Source organism: Lethenteron reissneri, chromosome 13 (assembly GCF_015708825.2).
Source record: "Lethenteron reissneri isolate LAM-NWPU_2019-01 chromosome 13, ASM1570882v1, whole genome shotgun sequence".
Classification (NCBI taxonomy): domain Eukaryota; kingdom Metazoa; phylum Chordata; class Hyperoartia; order Petromyzontiformes; family Petromyzontidae; genus Lethenteron; species Lethenteron reissneri.
This window is the reverse complement of record NC_083791.1, coordinates 3,171,187-3,189,236: the sequence shown is the minus strand read 5'-3', so window position 1 is coordinate 3,189,236 and position 18,050 is coordinate 3,171,187. Positions and strand designations below refer to the sequence as shown.

At 41.0% G+C, this 18,050-nt stretch overlaps 1 protein-coding gene across 1 annotated transcript in view; it reads left to right on the top strand.

Annotated features, from left to right (window-relative positions):
• The window catches only part of LOC133341957 (blood vessel epicardial substance-like), a 28,803-nt gene extending 10,961 nt beyond the window's left edge, over positions 1-17,842 (top strand). Inside the window, exons 5-7 of the mRNA XM_061550796.1 lie at positions 155-322; positions 9,701-9,824; positions 16,308-17,842. Of these exons, the coding sequence (XP_061406780.1) occupies positions 155-322; positions 9,701-9,824; positions 16,308-16,312 (297 nt within the window). The 3' untranslated portion in view covers positions 16,313-17,842. The remainder of the gene's footprint in view (positions 1-154; positions 323-9,700; positions 9,825-16,307) is intronic.
• The last annotated feature ends 208 nt before the right edge of the window (positions 17,843-18,050 follow it).

The following is an 18,050-nucleotide window of genomic DNA, read 5'->3' as shown; positions in this document are numbered from 1 at the left end:
GGTCCACTAACCATTGCAGCACTGCTCTCCCCTATTAATGTTACATGAATCAAACATGGCCTCTACTACCGTAAACAGATTGGTCTGCCCCACTGGGGATCCCTTAAGTGACTGAGTGAGTGAGCGAAGGAGCGGGGTGTGATGTTACCACCAGGTATCGATATCGGCAATGGACGACTGCCAGCTTGTGTCCTGGTCACAAGAGCGTCTGATGTACTTCCTGAAGACGATCCCATTTCTGGAAGTGGTCTTTGCCAGCCTCATTGGAAGAGACATCACCAACAAGATATACGCACTCAAGGATGTGACGCTGACGTCCCGCGTAAGTACAACCTTGCCACTGTCACCGTTTCTCTGCGCAATCTCATACATCTGATCCAATGCTCAGGTTTTGGGTGCGAGGGTGGCGAGATGTTCCCCTGGTATACAGGAGGTCGTGGGTTCAATCCTAATGCCTGCTGTATATTTGGAGTTTGAATGTTCTCCCTGTGGTCTTGTGGATATTTCTCTGGGTCCTCCGATTTTCCCTCCATATTTAGAAACATGCATTTAGAGTATTTGGCTGCAATAGATTTCCACGTGATAAGCCACTTCGTTTGAGCTATTATTTGTGGCAAAGTAGCTTCTTAAAGAAATAGCCTTATAGCTTAGTGGGCCTTACCTGGTAGAATAAAATAAGATGTTTCGTTTAGATTGCTGATCTACCACTCGCTAACTTATTCCAGTTACTTGCTCACTGTTGGTCAGTCACCTCCTTATCACCCTTTTATCGCTATTAATAATAATTAAAATTTATCATGTGCATTTTATTCTAGGATTCCAATACACAATGCATGAAAAGCAAGAAACAAAAACAGAACCAGGGCAACCGACCAAACTAAATAGGGAAGGCCACTTTAAAGAGATGGGTTTTCAAAGCAGACTTAAATATATCTACCGACTCCTGATTTCCTGATTTCAAGTGGCAGAGCGTTCCATAGCTTGAATGCCATAGTTACAAAAGCCTGATCACCAAAAGAGTGCAACCTATACCTGGGAGTGCTGAGCAATTGGAGATCAGATGATCTTAAGGACCTTGATGGAATATATAAATATATTAGTTCCTACAAGTAATGTGGGGTGAGCCCTTCTTAAAGCCTTATAGGTTGATAGCAGTATCTTAAAATCCACTCGAAATTTGACTCATAGTCAATCAAGAGATAAGAGGGCTGGTGTAATGTGCTCACGGATTGGTGTAAGTTGAAGCACTCTAGCAGCTGCATTTTAAACAAGCTGGAGTCTGCCCAGTACTTTGCTCAGAATTCCAATCGATAATGCATTGCAGTAGTCGAGTCTGGATAACACAAAAGCATGGACAAGTCTCTCCAAGTCAGCAGGTGACAGGAATCGATGCATTCTGGTAATATTTCGTAAGTGAAAAAGGGAAATTGTAACCACCTTAGATATATGTGCCTCAAAGGATAATGACTGGTCACACTGAACACCAAGGTTTTTGAGCTCCCACGTGGGACTGACATCGTGACCATCAATCAACAAACGAGGCGAACCAATTTTAGAAAAAGGCAGAAGGGAGCCAATGAATATGGCGTCAGGCTTGTTGCCATTTAATAGCAAAACGTTTTGGCGCAACCATGAATTCACTACTGTTAGTGATGCAGATAGCGCAGAAGAAGGTGTTGCATAGACGGGTTCTAACTGGATATAAATTTGAGCGTCATCTGCATAGCAATGGTAGGATAAGCCAATATGTCGGAGCAGAATATCCAATGGTGCCATGTAGATACTAATAAGTGATGGGCCAACGACAGATCCCTGCGGAACACCGCAGAGAACTGGTCTAATTGGTGACTTGAAGCCATCCTTTGTGACAAAGTACCTACATTTCTTTAAGTTAGAGTAGAACCACAACAAAGCTCTGCCAAAGATCCCCATTGAAACTTCTAATCGCTTAAGGAGAACCCCGTGATCAATGGAGATGTAGCAGAATGGGGAGGCTGACAAAGCCTTTATCTGCTGACAAAAGTAAATAATTGACCACCCTTACCAGAGCAGTCTCGGTGTTATGCACAGGCCTGAACCCCGATTGAAAGTTGTCAAATAGATTGTTTGAAGCCAGGTGCTGATGTAAATGAGTTACCACAGCTCGTTCCAGAATTTTATACAAATACGGAAGGTTGGATATTTGGCTGAAAGTTTCCAGAAGCTTGGCATCAAGACCCGGATTTTTTTAAAACTGGGGTCACAGCATCCATCTTAAAACTGTCAGGAATGGTGCCGGTTTTGAGGGACCGATTGAAAAGACTGAGGGTATACGGCCTAAGCATAACAGAATTGTCGCATAACAGCCTTGAAGGGAAGGTATCCAGTGAACAGCTGGTAGGTCGAGAGACAGCAAGCAAAAATATGAAGTTCTGCAGTTGAATTGGCGGGAAACACAGGTCAACAATGTGCCCTCGAACAAGCACGTTCTGTTTTACAGACGGTAGTATTTTGCACCCTCAATGTTTCAGTGCACCATGGCGAAGGGTGATGTGAAGATATCCGACGGGTTTGGAGGAGAGCCAAATGATCCAGGATCTCTGACAGAACAGAGTTATATAATCGAGCAGCTCCTTCAACGGGAAGCTCGCACTCATTAGCCAGTGGGGAACTCGATACGGTGTCTGTGAGAGAGGCTGGGGAGATAGACGCAATTTAGAGAAATTAAATTCGATGGATAATAGAAGGACCAGGAGGGGGCAGGAATATATCAAAGAGGACCAAAGAGTTGCCTGAGATTCCTGGAACAATCACAGTCAATGCAGATAGTGAAAGCCAAAGAGAACAAACCAAATCTAAAGTATGTCCACCAGACTGTGTTGCCTGTTTGACATGCAGGATGAAACCAAAAGGGTCAAGGATGGCCAAAACGTCCCTGACATGAGGTTTGGATGGTGTATCAACATGAACATTGAAGTCACCAATTATGATAATCTGAATTTTGGAGCTTTCGTGACTGCAGGAATTATTCTTTGGTTTTTTCTGGTAAAGTCACGTATAAAGATAAAATAATAAATTAAATAATAGCATACGACGTTTCGATTGCAACACAAGCAATCATCATCAGGTATAATGAAATAGCGACATAGAATCTAACCAGAAAACTATAGACAGACATGTAAGCAGACAGATATCACCAAGATACATAGAGAGAGCAACTCAGGTACAGAGAGGGGTGATCGTCTCTGTGGGGTGGCCTTAAATAGACAGAGGGGGGCGGAGGCAGAGAGAGGGAGGGGGTAGGGAAAAAATTGACATGTCAATGAGTACGAAGGGAGGCGTAGTAAAGTAAGCAGGCTTAGAGGGAGACAGAACACACTAAATTAAATAACCTAGCAAAGTATCGAAATGTTATGTAAAATGACACAGAGAGTCGGTCAACACACAATTAACGCATAGCCTGGTCGATTACGTATTTCAAAGATTGCTAAGTTAGAATGTAAGTGTTAAAATTCCAAAGAAAGACAAAACGCGTCACTACTGATGTTAGCTGTGGCTGGGAATCGAACTTAGGTAGTTAGGTTTATAGTGCAATGTGCTGAACACCGGTGTCACTGATCCATCCCCTAGGGATTTGTATAAATTGTCGTTTCTCACTCATCTATGCATGTATTGTGAGCATAAGAATTAACTTTAATTGATGAATAACATGTACAGGTATGTTCTTTGCACTTAAATACCAATTACCAATGAAGTTAATATTTACGCCTAGAGCACATTCCTTATAAACTGGCAGTGTGCACCACTTATTTATGAGTTTGACAGTCGTGTGATGTCCTTTTTTATGTTCTTGACTCTGTGTAAATGTTCTTGACATTGTATAAATTGTACGTGATAAGTAGTTGTCTTTACGATGTTTACATGTTTAATATTTCACTGGACACCCTGGACACTTACAAACGAAATTGTCCAATATGTGTAAGGGATTATCCCTAGGTGAATATTTTTTTACAATTAAAATAAATCACGCAAATAGTTTCAAACGTTTACACCAATTCTATATTTTCCCGTAATTATACTTTCCCGTAACTCGCAATATTTTACCGGTATATCCAGATAAACTTTTCCTTCCCCGTGATTTGATGTTTATTGATCGAGTTCAGTAACTGGAACATGAACCCTGACCCTGACTCTGAGCGTTACCTTAACCGTACACGCATACAACAACAAAAATTGCCTAAATAATAAATGACCATCTCTTGCAATAAAAAAAATATACTTTTCGAGTCATGTTTGTGTATACATGGTGATGGCATGTTGCTTATCGTAGGTGGTTAAATTGGCAATAACAAATACGCATACAGTGGCATTGTCTTCCACAGTGTAGTGGGGTTTCATTACCGCATGGACCATGCATTCCCTTCTAATGGTGAATTCGTGCCAAGAAAGCCACCTCTTCTGAGTTTTGCTATGGTCTTGCCAGCTAGTACCTCGGGGGTAAACCTTCGCCATAATTGCAATCCTGTCTACCACTTCCTTTGCTCCCTTACTCCCTCTGTTGTTGTTGCTTTGGTCTCCCTGAGGATAACGCGCCCTTAAATTTGAGTCTGGCATAATATAGTCAACAGCACTGGGGTCGATAAAAGTGATCAGGCCTGCATATTCGTTAGTTGTGTTGGCCTTGATAGGTGCTCACTAACAGCACTTTCCCTCATTCGTCTATGAATATGTGCTTCCTTTGTGTATGTATTTATACGCATTTGTTAATGATGCAAAAAAAACATTACAAATGTGCAGCCTGCATGTTTTTTGGACGTGGCCGTCCCTCCCTCGTATCGACCTCCTTGACACTCGTACCGAGCCTTGAGGGAGGCCATTGTTCAGGAATCCACACAGATTATCCAGCCGGAAAACATGTTCTTCCCATGTAGTCTGATACAATTTCCTCAGTACATTGTGAGAACGGTTGATTTATGTCTAACCATATACAGTAATTCAGAAATATATTTTACAAAGAATTACAGCATTGTACTAATGACATGCGCAATATTCTTCTATGGAACATTCAAATCAACAGTTAACAATCGTGGGAAAATGTACCCCTCCGTTTTGCAGCAACCCCTAAAATAAAGTTTTTTTCTGCATTGCAGCTATTTATACTATGAACTGTTTTTATTTTACCATGAAAGGCCCACTGAGCTACATAGCTCTTTTTTCAGAAGCGACCTGGCCACAAATGATATCTCAATGAAGTGGCTTATCACTTGGAACATTTATAGCAGCCAAATACTCTAAACGCATGTTGATTCTAAATTAGGGATAAACCTGAGGACTCGTAGAAAAATCCACACGACCACGGAGGGAACATACAAACTCCGAAATATACAGCCGGCATCAGGGTCGCGATTGAACCTACAGCTCTCCTGCATACCTGGGCTAGGAAGTTAACATCTCGCCACCGTGGCACCCGCTCATTTCAAATTCACTGGAGTAGCCAGCTCGAGATAGTTGTAATCATGCATGCACACACCGTAGCCATGTCCCAGAGCCTCTAATTCAAATGCCAGAGCTTTGTCTCGTGGGAACCTATATCAACTGCAGATTGCTTTTCATTAGTTGGAGTAATCAGTGGTTAGAGGTATTGTATGATGAGCCAAGATAATCAACAGCTCTTAATGACAGTTGACCTTTCCACTGTAGCATCAAATTGATTAACATTCAGGCAACTCGGAATGAGCCGTGTAGCGTCGGCCCGTGTTAAAATTTGTAAATCGTTATTCTTCGCGTGATCCTGTTTGCGTTGCTCAAGGACGGTGGAGACAGGGTCAGCAGTTAACACATATTGCACATTTGGGACGTCTTCTGAATTCAACATACTCTTTTATTTAACCAGGAGAGATGCAATTGAGATCCGTTATTGAAATTTTTTTTACGGGAGAACTGGTACTCAAACTTTTGTCGCGTCAATTGTGAACAAGTACAAAATGTAACATTTGAGTCGTCGTTGGCACATAATGACCTACTCTTGTCTTTAATGCCCACTTTAAACTAGATGGCTTGCGAAGTAATTCCCTGCGGAAATTAGCAGATGGCTGTAGGAATTGAACTGTCAAATCCAGTCGATTCATGCTCAATTAAAACAAAATTATTTCTATACAGTTTGGCTGTTTGTGTGATGGCATAAATCTCTTTTGTCTTCTTTCTTGTGCGTTCTGAAAATGTGTCGGGTATAAAGTTATGCTATGGATGTGAAATATGATTATGATGGTGATGACGATGATATTGATGCAATATTATTATCTACAAATATGCATAAGCACTGTCAGTGTATAGTGCATCAAATTACACATAGCTAATTGCCTTTAAACAGCAAATAAACGCTAGGCATGAAGGTAATACAAATGCATTATATATATGTTACAATAATGTAACAATTACACTGAGATTGTATTAAGTAACATAAATATTAGGGAGTCAGTTTTTTCAGTAAAGTCACGTAGGTAAAAAATGAAATTTACATTAATACAAATAAAATAATAATAAATCACGACGTTTCGGAGGCAACACAAGTCTCTGTCATTAGGTGGGACCGTCACAGCCAGATTTGCTGTATCAAGTGAGGCAGGTATTCCAAGATGCAAGTTCTTAAATACGGACACGATCAGTCAGATTTGAAACACGGCAAAATTGAGTCTTCCGCCGTTGCCGATCATTGCTACAATGCGGTGGGCTCTCATGATATTGTTTTTTCCGAGACTAAGGTGCTCTGAAAACCCTCTGGCTACCATCAAAGGTTTGTACACGAAGCCATTCAGATATATAAACACAGACATAATTTCAAACGTGATGATGGGTACAAACTTAGTAATCATTGGAAAGATGTTATTAACCATGCAAAAAATATTTAACTACACATTTTTGGACCATCTTATCTGACAGGCACTATTTTACTTTACCGGGTGTTAACATCCCCAGCGTTTAACAGTACTCTCCTTTTCGTATTTGATTGTCAGCCAACACTGGTAAAAAACAACATGGGCATTTTCGTTCTCTTCTATCATGTGCACCAATAGGTGCTTGTGCACAAACAGGTCCACGTACACGTACTCCTCGTCCTCTCTTTTAGCCCCCCCCCCCTCCAATACGTTATCATGTGCACCAACAGGGGCTTGCGCACAAACACGTCCACGTCCGACGTCTACTTACAACTCGTTCATTGGCTACCACATTCTGATAAGCTCCCCCACCTCCCCCTTAACTTGTATTTAAGAACTTGCATCTTGGAATCCCTGCCTCACTTGATACAGAAAATCTGGCTGTGACGGTCCCACCTGAGTGCGGAGACTTGTGTTGCCTCCGAAACGTCGTGATTTATTATTATTTTATTTTAATTTTTATTTCATTTTTTACCTATGTGACTTTACCGAAAAAACTAAGAGTATGAATCCTTGCAGTCACGAAAGCTTCAAATCTAGAATTAAAACGACATGTAAGAATATAGTCAGAAAATTGATTGGAAAAATAAATACATAGGCACAGATAGAATAAGGATTAAACCATCTCAGACTTGCTGATGAGAAAGTCATAACATCCAATCAATGGTCATGAACAGCAGGAAATAATAAGTGAACTTAATTAAGACATCTGCAAAGTTGGGTTAAAGTTTAATACGGGCAAAATACAAGTAATGGACAACAAGGTGCACTTATAAATATCTGGTTATCACATAGGGACTCAAGTGGGCCCAAGAGCACATTCACTGCTGAGAGGGAGCGATTAAATCAGGTCCTGTGCAGGTGCTGGACGGATCGTTACATCGCAGGACCGTGAGAGATTGCGACGTCTTGGGAGGACTTCATTCGGCAGTGGATAGATCATGGGTGAACGATGATGTATTGTTTTTTTACTGTCACAATACTTTGTTTAAATTGGGGAAAAATATACTTCAAAGTCCGTCTTCTTATCGTGCCTGTTATTGCACGATGCTGTGAGCAAGGGCACATGCATTCCGTATCGCTATCATAGGTGTTGCCATTGCAACATACTGTTGGTTCGTTTGGCCAAGAAGAGCAACTATAACAACACATGTTTTGCCCATTAAGATAAGGTACGACAGCACAGTGGATCAGCACTGCTGTCACATCGCTGGGTGTCCCATGTGAATTTCTCAATATTGATATCTGTCCTCTTGAACAAATGTTGCATGCTCTGCCGTGCACTGTGGAGGTCGCGTTTAAATGTCACCTTTATCGATGTGGGAATATTATTGATGCAAATATTGGCTCGCCAGTGCTCATCGGAGCACAGACTACATGCAAATGCAACGTGCATTATTCAGATAAAAGGACACAAAATAAAAAATATAATTAGAGATTAGGATGCCATGCTTCTGGTGTTTACAACATTCTCCTGTTGGCCGACATATATATATTTTTTCAATGGAGCAACAATTTTAAGTTTGGTCTCTGCTGATGTTTTTTTGACATTGTAATACAGTGCCGTTGTACATTATGGCATTAATGTATTTAAAATAACCATTGTATTGCTGTGTCGTGGACAGAAATGTGAGATATTCAGAGTTGAATGTGGATAGCAATTATTACTTTGTAACATAGATGCAATTAATTTACTGGTGATTTAAATGTTGGACCGTGATATCACCCAGTGACATTGCCACGATGTATGTGCTTAGTGTCATCCTCTAGTGTGTGGGTATAAAGCACTCTATAGTCAAATGCTTGGGGTGTGGGCGGCTGTAGGGTTGTCGTAAGTTGGCAGTCGATCAATGGATATCTTGAATCTGTGCATAGATATAAGTCTTATCCCACATATGCACGGTGGGTTTTCTCTCGGTACTCTGGTTTAGAAGCTGTGCTGATTTCCTGTTTACAGCACTACGTTGGAGGTGGAAATTCCACATTCCTAGGGCAGGGGTAATTCTCGGCATAATTAACCGCAAGCCAGATTTTGAACTTGCAGCCTTCTGATTGTGAGCCGCTCGCTCTACAGCTGTGCCACCTGCCTAGTTTAGCGAGTAAGAAAAAGTATTAATATAACAAACAATTATAATAATCAAGGTTCAATTCCTGGCCATGGAGAATATCAGTGGTATTTGAATTTAAACTTGACCTGGTCAACTCAGCCATAAATACACACTTTGTGCAATGTGTAAACATTAGACCTCGGAAGAAAATGTGAACTGAGTATAATACAAAGGTGTGCTGCTTCCCAGTCTTCGTAAGTACTTCCTCTCAACTACCATATGTACTGCAGATCCAAATGAATCTTTGTTCTTTTTTATTTTGGTGTTGCATCCATCAGTTGCTAAGCCAAACAAGTAGGCCAATCCAGTGAGTGCTTATGTTGGTGGATGCTGACCAAGTCGATTGTCTAGACACACAGCAGAAGCATTAGTTTCACACACCTGACACTGCTGATGAGATCCAAAAGGTCAGATTCCGAATCTTTTATCTTTATCTGAATCTTTATCTAGACTGCAGGAAGAATCCGATGAGCTATGAAGCTCTTTTTCATAGACGTCTAGGAGGACATCTGTGAAGGTCAAAAACCAGTCTAGAGTTTTCTCGCTGTAAGCAAATGCTGCCAGATAATATTGGTCTGGAAAGGCGTATAGGCTAAAACATAGTTTTTTTGTATGCAGAAGTACAGAACGGAGTTCTGCTTGTAAACAAGTTAATCCTCTCGTTCTTTCTCCCAATAGAGTATGAAAAAGATAAGCAGCCACCCAGGGCTTTATGCCCGAGAAGTCTTGAGCATCGTCCGTCGGAGCTGTATTCCGATCCAAGTCACCAACACCACGACTGCTCTTGCCCCTGCTGAAGAAGGTACCACAATGACACATTTTATTTATATATTTGCTCCAAGGAATAATAATACTTACAAAGCCACTGTGAATTATAAAACTGTGGCATAGTGTGTACGGTGCTAGTTAAAATGACTGCGACATTTCACGACAGTAACGCAGCCTTTCTTATCGATTACAGTATGTATGTTCGGATTAGGCCACCCGAATGATGCTGCCAACTTTGTGTTGTTAATATCCTCCACCACCGAACACTGCCAACAAAACAAATTGTCCCATGCACACGTGTTTAACGCGTCAAACGATTGTTGTTTCGACAATTATCACAACCACATTCAGCAATCAGATCCAATATTAACATGTTGTGTCGAGACTAAACATGTCACGTTGATTTACATTTCACATCGCTTTGCTTTGGCCATGATGCAAGGCAGATGTTGGAATTAAATGGATTTCACATCCATGGTAATTAAGATAATCATGATGATGAATTGTACCTTTAAATAATTGCCTTTTAATTGCATGCTAAGGAGCCACTGTACTTAGTGCTTATATACTATGGTTCTCATGTGGCAAAGACTCACACAATACAATGATTTAGATGCACAGAATGCCAAGGATATAACATGGAAATAAAAAGGAGGGAGGGTAAGTGAATGATGCCCATGTTAGGGAAATGAGCCAATGCCACTTGAGACTCAAGTTTCAAGCAATATGAAATATATCGTATTGTGCATTCAAATAGGAAATCTGTCAATGATGTTTGCATCATAAGAATTATATTAAATTTCTACGTGGTGCAAAGAAGGTCGTTTAATTTCATGAATATATTTAATGAATAAAAACACTTTTGTCATTGCATTAAAATTATGGAACCACATTGGATTCATACATAGAGTGTGAAGAATACATAGTAATGTGGCGATGAGGATATTAAATGTAACACATGTGTAGTGTCAGTGATTTGGTGACAAGGTTTATAGGAGGCACCTTCTTTATTATAACATTCACGGTCTCGTCCACACACTCTCTGCAGTTGCTTAGCCGAGCCTGCACACAACAATAGCCGCCTAATACTGACGGCGCTGACTGAGGCAGCCAACAACTATCCTGTAGCACAATATCTAGCGAAGACGGTAGCGACGACGGCGACGAGACGACAGCAACGACGAAACGAGTCCACTCCCAAAACCGGCAGCCTCGAGCTCTCGGCTCCTTTTATCCTACCAATACGGCCTGGCATAACACTGACCACGCATTCCTTCTCGAACCTACTAGCAGCTTCCAGGGGCCTCCAGATGGGGTCCTCCATGACCCTTGCCCTAGTTTCTCTGCTTTGCCAACACACCTGTGCACACGCTCACCGGCGTGTGTACTGTCTGTCCACGACAGTTGCCGCTGCTGTCCACCAGCCGGCGCTATTATACTACACAGGCAAGGCTTGATTACTTTCACAGAACTCCTCATTGGGCATTTTATTTTTGTCCCTTTGAGAAAATAAAAAAATATCCGTGGTGAGTGGAACTTGAGAATGCTTATGTCTGTTAATGATAGCAAAATACAGGGACTAGTCAATAACAATTTGGCTGATGTAGAAAACACACCAGTAACATTTAGAGACAGGGTCAGGATGTATTACGGGTTCAAGTACAACGCTTTTTGTTCAACATGGTTCTATAATAAACGAACGTGTGTAAAAAAGAAAGTGTCAACTTGCACCCAGATATGATCGCGGTGTTCTTGATTTTCTTCCAACTGTCTCCAACTGTCTGAGTGTAAGTAGGAAGCTGGTGGCAGAGCAATTTGAATGCTTGCCACCGAGTAAGAATGTATGAGGTCAATAGTTTAATCTTTGGTAACTCACGGAATTAGAATATTTATGAACGTACTCTTAAAACAGTCTGAAAAAGTCTTAAAATGTGTCACGGACATCTTGTTTTCGGATGCTTGACTTTGTGTTTAGTTGTTGCCCTTAATAAGAAATCGGAGCGCTCAGGAAGAAAACAATCCATTCGCATTACGGTATAAACAGGCCACGGGATATGCCTGAAGCCCTCACACACATACACACACGAGCATCCACACAAAGACACAGATGCTCCGTTTAGTCTCGTAATAATCTTCTTCGCGTATCTGTGTCTCCACATATATTGAATTGTTTCTTAAGAAACCCATCGGAAGCGCACAGACAGACGGTTCAAACGTATTGTTTACTCGTCTATATTGTGATGTATACACTGCATAATGATGCCAATTATTGTTTTGTTTAGCCTCATCAGCTGTTAGGGCACTTACTAAAGCAGCCGAGAGCATTTACCCAACCACCTTTTTATCCCGAGTGCTGATGCTTTCACAGGGCACTCATTTAAGGCTGAGTCAACCTCGTCAAAGTCCAGTGCATATTCAAATACAGAGGCAAAGATTCCCCGTGTATAGACTTTTTAGGATGCTGGGAAAGTGTAGTTATTAAGCAACTTACAATGCGAAGCAGGGTGCACGAGTGAACAGCCCGGGACAGATTCAAACTCAAATTGCTGGTTCGTCGCACATTCTGCTAATCACTGCACCTCCGATTAGCACGGTTGGGCTACGTACAGTGAGAAATAAGTTCAACATACAGGACATACAAAAACTGTATCACCGCTCCTAACTTTGACTTTCGATTTCAACAAAAGACAAACGCAAACACAAACGCACAGCTTTATAAACACATCAAAAGACAAAGACCTCCCGGAAAGCCTGGACAGACTGTTGGGGCAAGTGTTGTTAGCGAGCACCTATGAAGGCCGGCACGTCACACGAGGGGGTGGGTGAACAACACCACCCCCGGGCCTGCCTTTGTCTCCCCAGTGGTGATGTTTGTCCACCACACCAGGTACTCATTTGAGGCTAAGTGGGACAGACGCATTGGCTGAAAATGTTAAGGGATTTGCATTTAAAGTTGAACGTGAGGCAGTTTTCAAACCATTAAAACAAAGGCTGATGCAGCAAAATGATGTCATGTCAATTTACTGGTGCTGGCAGCCTATTGTCCACCATGCATCTTAATTTTCCAAAGCAAACACTTACGGAATTTTAAATTGTAATTTAAGGTAGGACGATATGCAATCGGTCAATATTGTGAACGAGAAACCTCCCCGTTCCGAGGTCCAGGCTAAATCACACCTTGATTTTGAATCATTTGTTATCGATTCTAATTGATCTTTTTTATTGATCTGAGAGTGGTTGTACGTTTGGGTTTAATTGGAAATTTTGTAGGATTTACATTCTCTTTCCGGAGTTCTGAGCTATTATATATGTCTTTTTTACAATTGTTAAATAAAACATCCAAAGTTACGTGACATTTAAATTGTATTGCGTGGGTATTAAAGCCACACAACTTACTCTTGCAGCATACAAATATAGTGAAGGAAGATGATGCCAACACTTCTGCGGGTCCGATTCAATTACACGTTGCTTTTAAGATCTTAAACTTTTCCGTTCCAAGATGTCTGCAAGTTGCAAGGTGGGTGTCACTGCTGAATCTCGGAACATGCAAGAGGTTAGCGTAAATTGTATTTAGAGAGGCACAGTGCCGCTGTTTTTAAAGACATTGCGCTCACCGTAAAGAACTGTCGTGACATGATTGACACTCGATGATAGCTGGCGCCAAATTGCGCCACGCCCTCCCACATGGCCTTTTCCGATTCGGTTCCGATGACTTCCGTACGTCATCAGAACAGAATCGTGAGAAAAAACTGATGACGTTTACATCATGACTTTTGACGCATATCATCGGAATGGGAAAGGGTTACGCTGCCTTTCTCACAGTCCACGTCTTCCCTCTCATCTCACTCTACCCTGTCGTTCACTTTGCTGCCGCCGCTTAGGCCATATGTGGGGAAGCTATAAATTAACATCTACACTGCTCCTCTGCTCCTTTGCTGCCCCGGAGGGTTTGGCATTCCACCTCCCCTCCTCCGCTAATAGTCTGTCCGGTCAATTCCCTAGCCACTCTTTAAGCCCATACCCACGACTTTTCTGTTCTCTGCTGTTAACCGGTAACTTTATCAAAGAATACTTTCCACAATGCTTGCTAGCCATCTCCATAAACAAGAATACTAACGCCTCCTTTGCATCTGCTTGTTGCTTCAGACACTTAATACGCCTTACAGGGCATCCGAAATTAAGCCGCAGTTATAATGGTTATCACGCTGCTCCTTGCAATCCAGAGGTCGTCTGTAGGACCTCCTCCCCCCTCTGTCCACCCAGCACAGGGGTCGGCAGCCAAAATAACAAGGAGTGTAATTTTGTTTTCAAATTCAGTTAAAAAAAAGTCTATATTTCAAGAGCCGCAATGTACGTGCATCATTAATAAATGACGTCACGAAGCAGTCATTTAAGAGCCGCGTGCAGATGCAGACCTGCAGGTTGCCGACCCCTGGCCTAGCAGCATAGAGGGGGGGGTACAACCACAGAGAGTCGATCGGCAGGTCACACTTGGTGGGGTAGAGTGTGGGGGCACTCCCCACAAGACGTCTGACGACTGTAGAAGAAGAGGCCACAAATCCACTCGAGTGGCTTTCTAAAGAAATTCCTCTATTTGAGGCCCTTTTGCCAGCAGTGGAGTGAGTTAAATTACCTTTTGCAGTCCATTCATTATTATTCACTTGGGGTTGCAATTATTAAGATGGTGTGCAGTTTTGGTACACCATATTGATATGCTCCTCTTTTTGACACTTTAGAAATACATATTGTTGCTATTAATTTTATTTGGTATGTTCGCATATATTCAGACTAATAATAAAGTACTTACATATCACCGAGAGAGTGAGCATACGATACCACAGAATACGTCTGCTTATGTCATACATAGTAAAAACACATTTGCGTAAACAAAATTACTTTATATCTTGTTTTGAGGGAAAACATTTAATATTTATAAAGTTTGTACAATCTTCTAAAGCCAGTGGAAGAAAAAACACTTTAATATGAAAAGCCTACTTAGATCTCATGGGGCAACAATACTTGCAGCCTTCTAGGAAATGTAACGGCACAATTGTTTATTTTTAAATCCTTTATATTAAGTTCACTTGCTTGCTTGCTTGCGCGCTTACGACCGTGCAAATCTTTCGGTCGTTTTTTTAACCCACTTCCCGTGATCCAATCGAGCTGACATTTTGCACACAGACTTTTTGTGTGTGACAATTTATATTCGTGAAAATTTTATTCCAAAATTTTCCACTTTTTAGGAAAAAAAAATTTCATATTTAATGTAAAATACCAATGTGAAAAAAATGAAACTCTTACTCAAGAAAAACAGAAATGAATAATAAAATAAAACCGATGCCACGCATATAAAGGATTTATAGTGAAAAACTTTGTTTTTACGGCGTTAATTTTTTGTTTACTTCATACAGGTCTGCACATCTGCAAATATGCTCTTGAATAGTTTTGACGGCTGATTCATGTACAGTTCCTCTTCGTACTTTTGTGTGACTTCGGCATTCACATTACCAAAATGGCCGAGACAGTACATGACAGAAAGTACACAAGCTAATCATTAGTGTTAACCTCCTTCCCAAATCTGTCCCTCCACAAACTCTGTTAGATATGGGTCCTAGTTTCTTATATTTGCCATATAAAGTGTGATGCATCATATAGTTTTGTGTCTAAATAGGGCCCATAATAACAGATGGTTTCTTGCCTAAAAACATCTGGCAGTTGTTCACCAGCATTGATTTAAGCAAGCCTGACTGCTGATAAGACACTGAATATTGAACCAATGCTGCTGAAAAAAAATCTGCTATGAAGCTGTGTGTCCGATAGGTATGCAGAGGGACAAGTACAGCAAGTTAATTATTTGAATATGTTTCGATAGTGAGTACTAACGCCTTGCATGTGCAAGATTCTCTGGGTAGCCTAGTTTCCACTCACATGCCAAACACGCGTAAACACGAGATTCGAACTCTGTGTGGTTCCTGGGAGCACTACCTCACCCACATCATCTCCATCGTCGTCATCAGCAGCAGAAGAAAAAGAAGAAAAATATACATACATATGAGACAAAGGAACGGATGGCAGGAGTGGTGATATAAATGGCATTGGCAGTTGTGACTTCTTTTTTCTTAGCTGAATTCACAATTTTTTCTCATTTCTGTCATGTCGTTTTTAATAGTCCGTGCATTGTTTTTTTTCTAACGGTTAGCTGCAAAAGAAGATTTGGTGAGACGCAAGGCACCTGACGCTCCCACACTTTGTCATGAAGTCATCATTGAAGCAGGAAATAGAGCGTGTCCGAGAGTATGTCCACCGAGGAGGGGGGGGCAATGACATCAGTCCGTGCGCAGGTGCTACTCGGATTATTAACTTCGCAGGAGAGTGGAGGAGGTGGTGCTTGGTGGATTTGGGAAGGTCTTCATCCAGCAGTGGATTGATTATGACTGCTGCTGCTGCTGATGATGATTGATAATTAGGTGATACTTTGTTTTACAAGCTATGAGCGGTTTTATTTGTGTCTTCACAGATTGAGAATCACCTCTTTCCGGACCTACATTAATCCTCCAAAAGGGTTCCATTGCGTAATCTGCAAGAGTATCATCCCATCATTTTCTTTCCAATGAGGAGGGCACCCAGGGACTTTACGAGCAAGCAGTGATTGAACTTTGGAACTATCATCTTCACATCTGATGCCAATAACATTTTAGATCGATGCTTATCTTCGTAAGTAATCAGGCTCATTGTGCGACTGATCTTTAGACAGAGCGATGATATACATATACGGCAACAAGCAGACGATGTATAGTGAGTTTAACACGTAGGCTTTCTCGCCCAATATTATCCATCATAGCCTCTTTTTGTGATTTAGGTCACGTAAATTTAAATGTGTCGGTAAACCCCCCACCACCTAACATAGGTGGTAGTACGGTTTGTCACTTAAACAAAACATGCCAATCCATTACTGGTCCAGCACACCGGGTGTGTTGGAGAGTAAACCCACAACATTTACAATTCGAGTATGACGTTTCACCAGGTAATTACAACCAGCCTCATCAGGTGACAGACAGACAGAGTTGTGGATAAATTATCCTGTTTCGGTCTTTAAAAATATATTAAATTTTGGATAAGATGTACAGTATTCCCCATTCCATGGTGCTGATGTTTGTAACCTGCCCCTTGTTATCAGCTGTCAAAATGGGCATTTAAAGTTAAACTATGTCAAACAACATGCAAATCTGTGATGCTTGCAAACAGCAGGAAGGCGCAAGTCACTTCATAACTTGTGTACGTCTCATGTGACCACCAACTCAAATACAATGTTAGTTTTTTTGTTTCTGCCACCGTGACATTATGATTGGTTTAAACGATAATATAATACGCGAGATATATGTCTATGTGGCACTTTTAAACACGTTTAATTTTGATGTGTATACACATTTGTAGCATTAAGTAATACAAGCAAAACGCTACATTATTGATATTGCACGAGTTAGTGATTTATATGCGTGTTAAAAGTAGGTATTTAACCAAAGGTTATAGAATACAACTACATTAAGTTACACAAACAATGCTATTGATTAATGTAGAAGCAAAAAGTGTGAATGGAAAATGGTAAAATGGTTACATTTTCCAAACTATCGTTTGTGCCAAAATATAATCCATATATCCACTCATGGAAATCTTTTCCATACAAATACAAATTGTTATGCACGAGTCAAAGTGGAGCCTTGCATTGTGATCTGGGGATGGAGTGGGAGAAATACTGGTGTTGGAGAAAATTGAAGGCATCATTGAATAACAGTTAATGATGCACATTGACAGCATGGTGACCTCAGAGATCAAATGCCGACCATCTCTATGCCATACAATTAGATTGGTTGATGTAGATAGAGTAGCTGATGCTCACAAACAACTTTGTTATATAAAAATGCTCATATTTATGACGTTACATGGTTCAATACCTATGAATATATTTTAGCTGTAATTGAAAAAATGAAATGGTTGCAGGGAGATGTAAATTTAAAACAACTGTATGACTTTCCTTTGCCATTAAAACCCTTTGCAGCATGCTCTATATTTGAAACTCTTTTTTAACAGGAACTCTTTTCTGTCTCCCCGTACGAATATATAAATGTTTTTTGTCCATCGGCCAAAACGTCCACTGTGACGATGACAGCACGCACTATTGTGGCTAAACATGCCAACAACGTTAACCAGGACGGCCACGGGCTTGAACCGCGAACATCTACAAGGTGATAGCCTTCTGGTG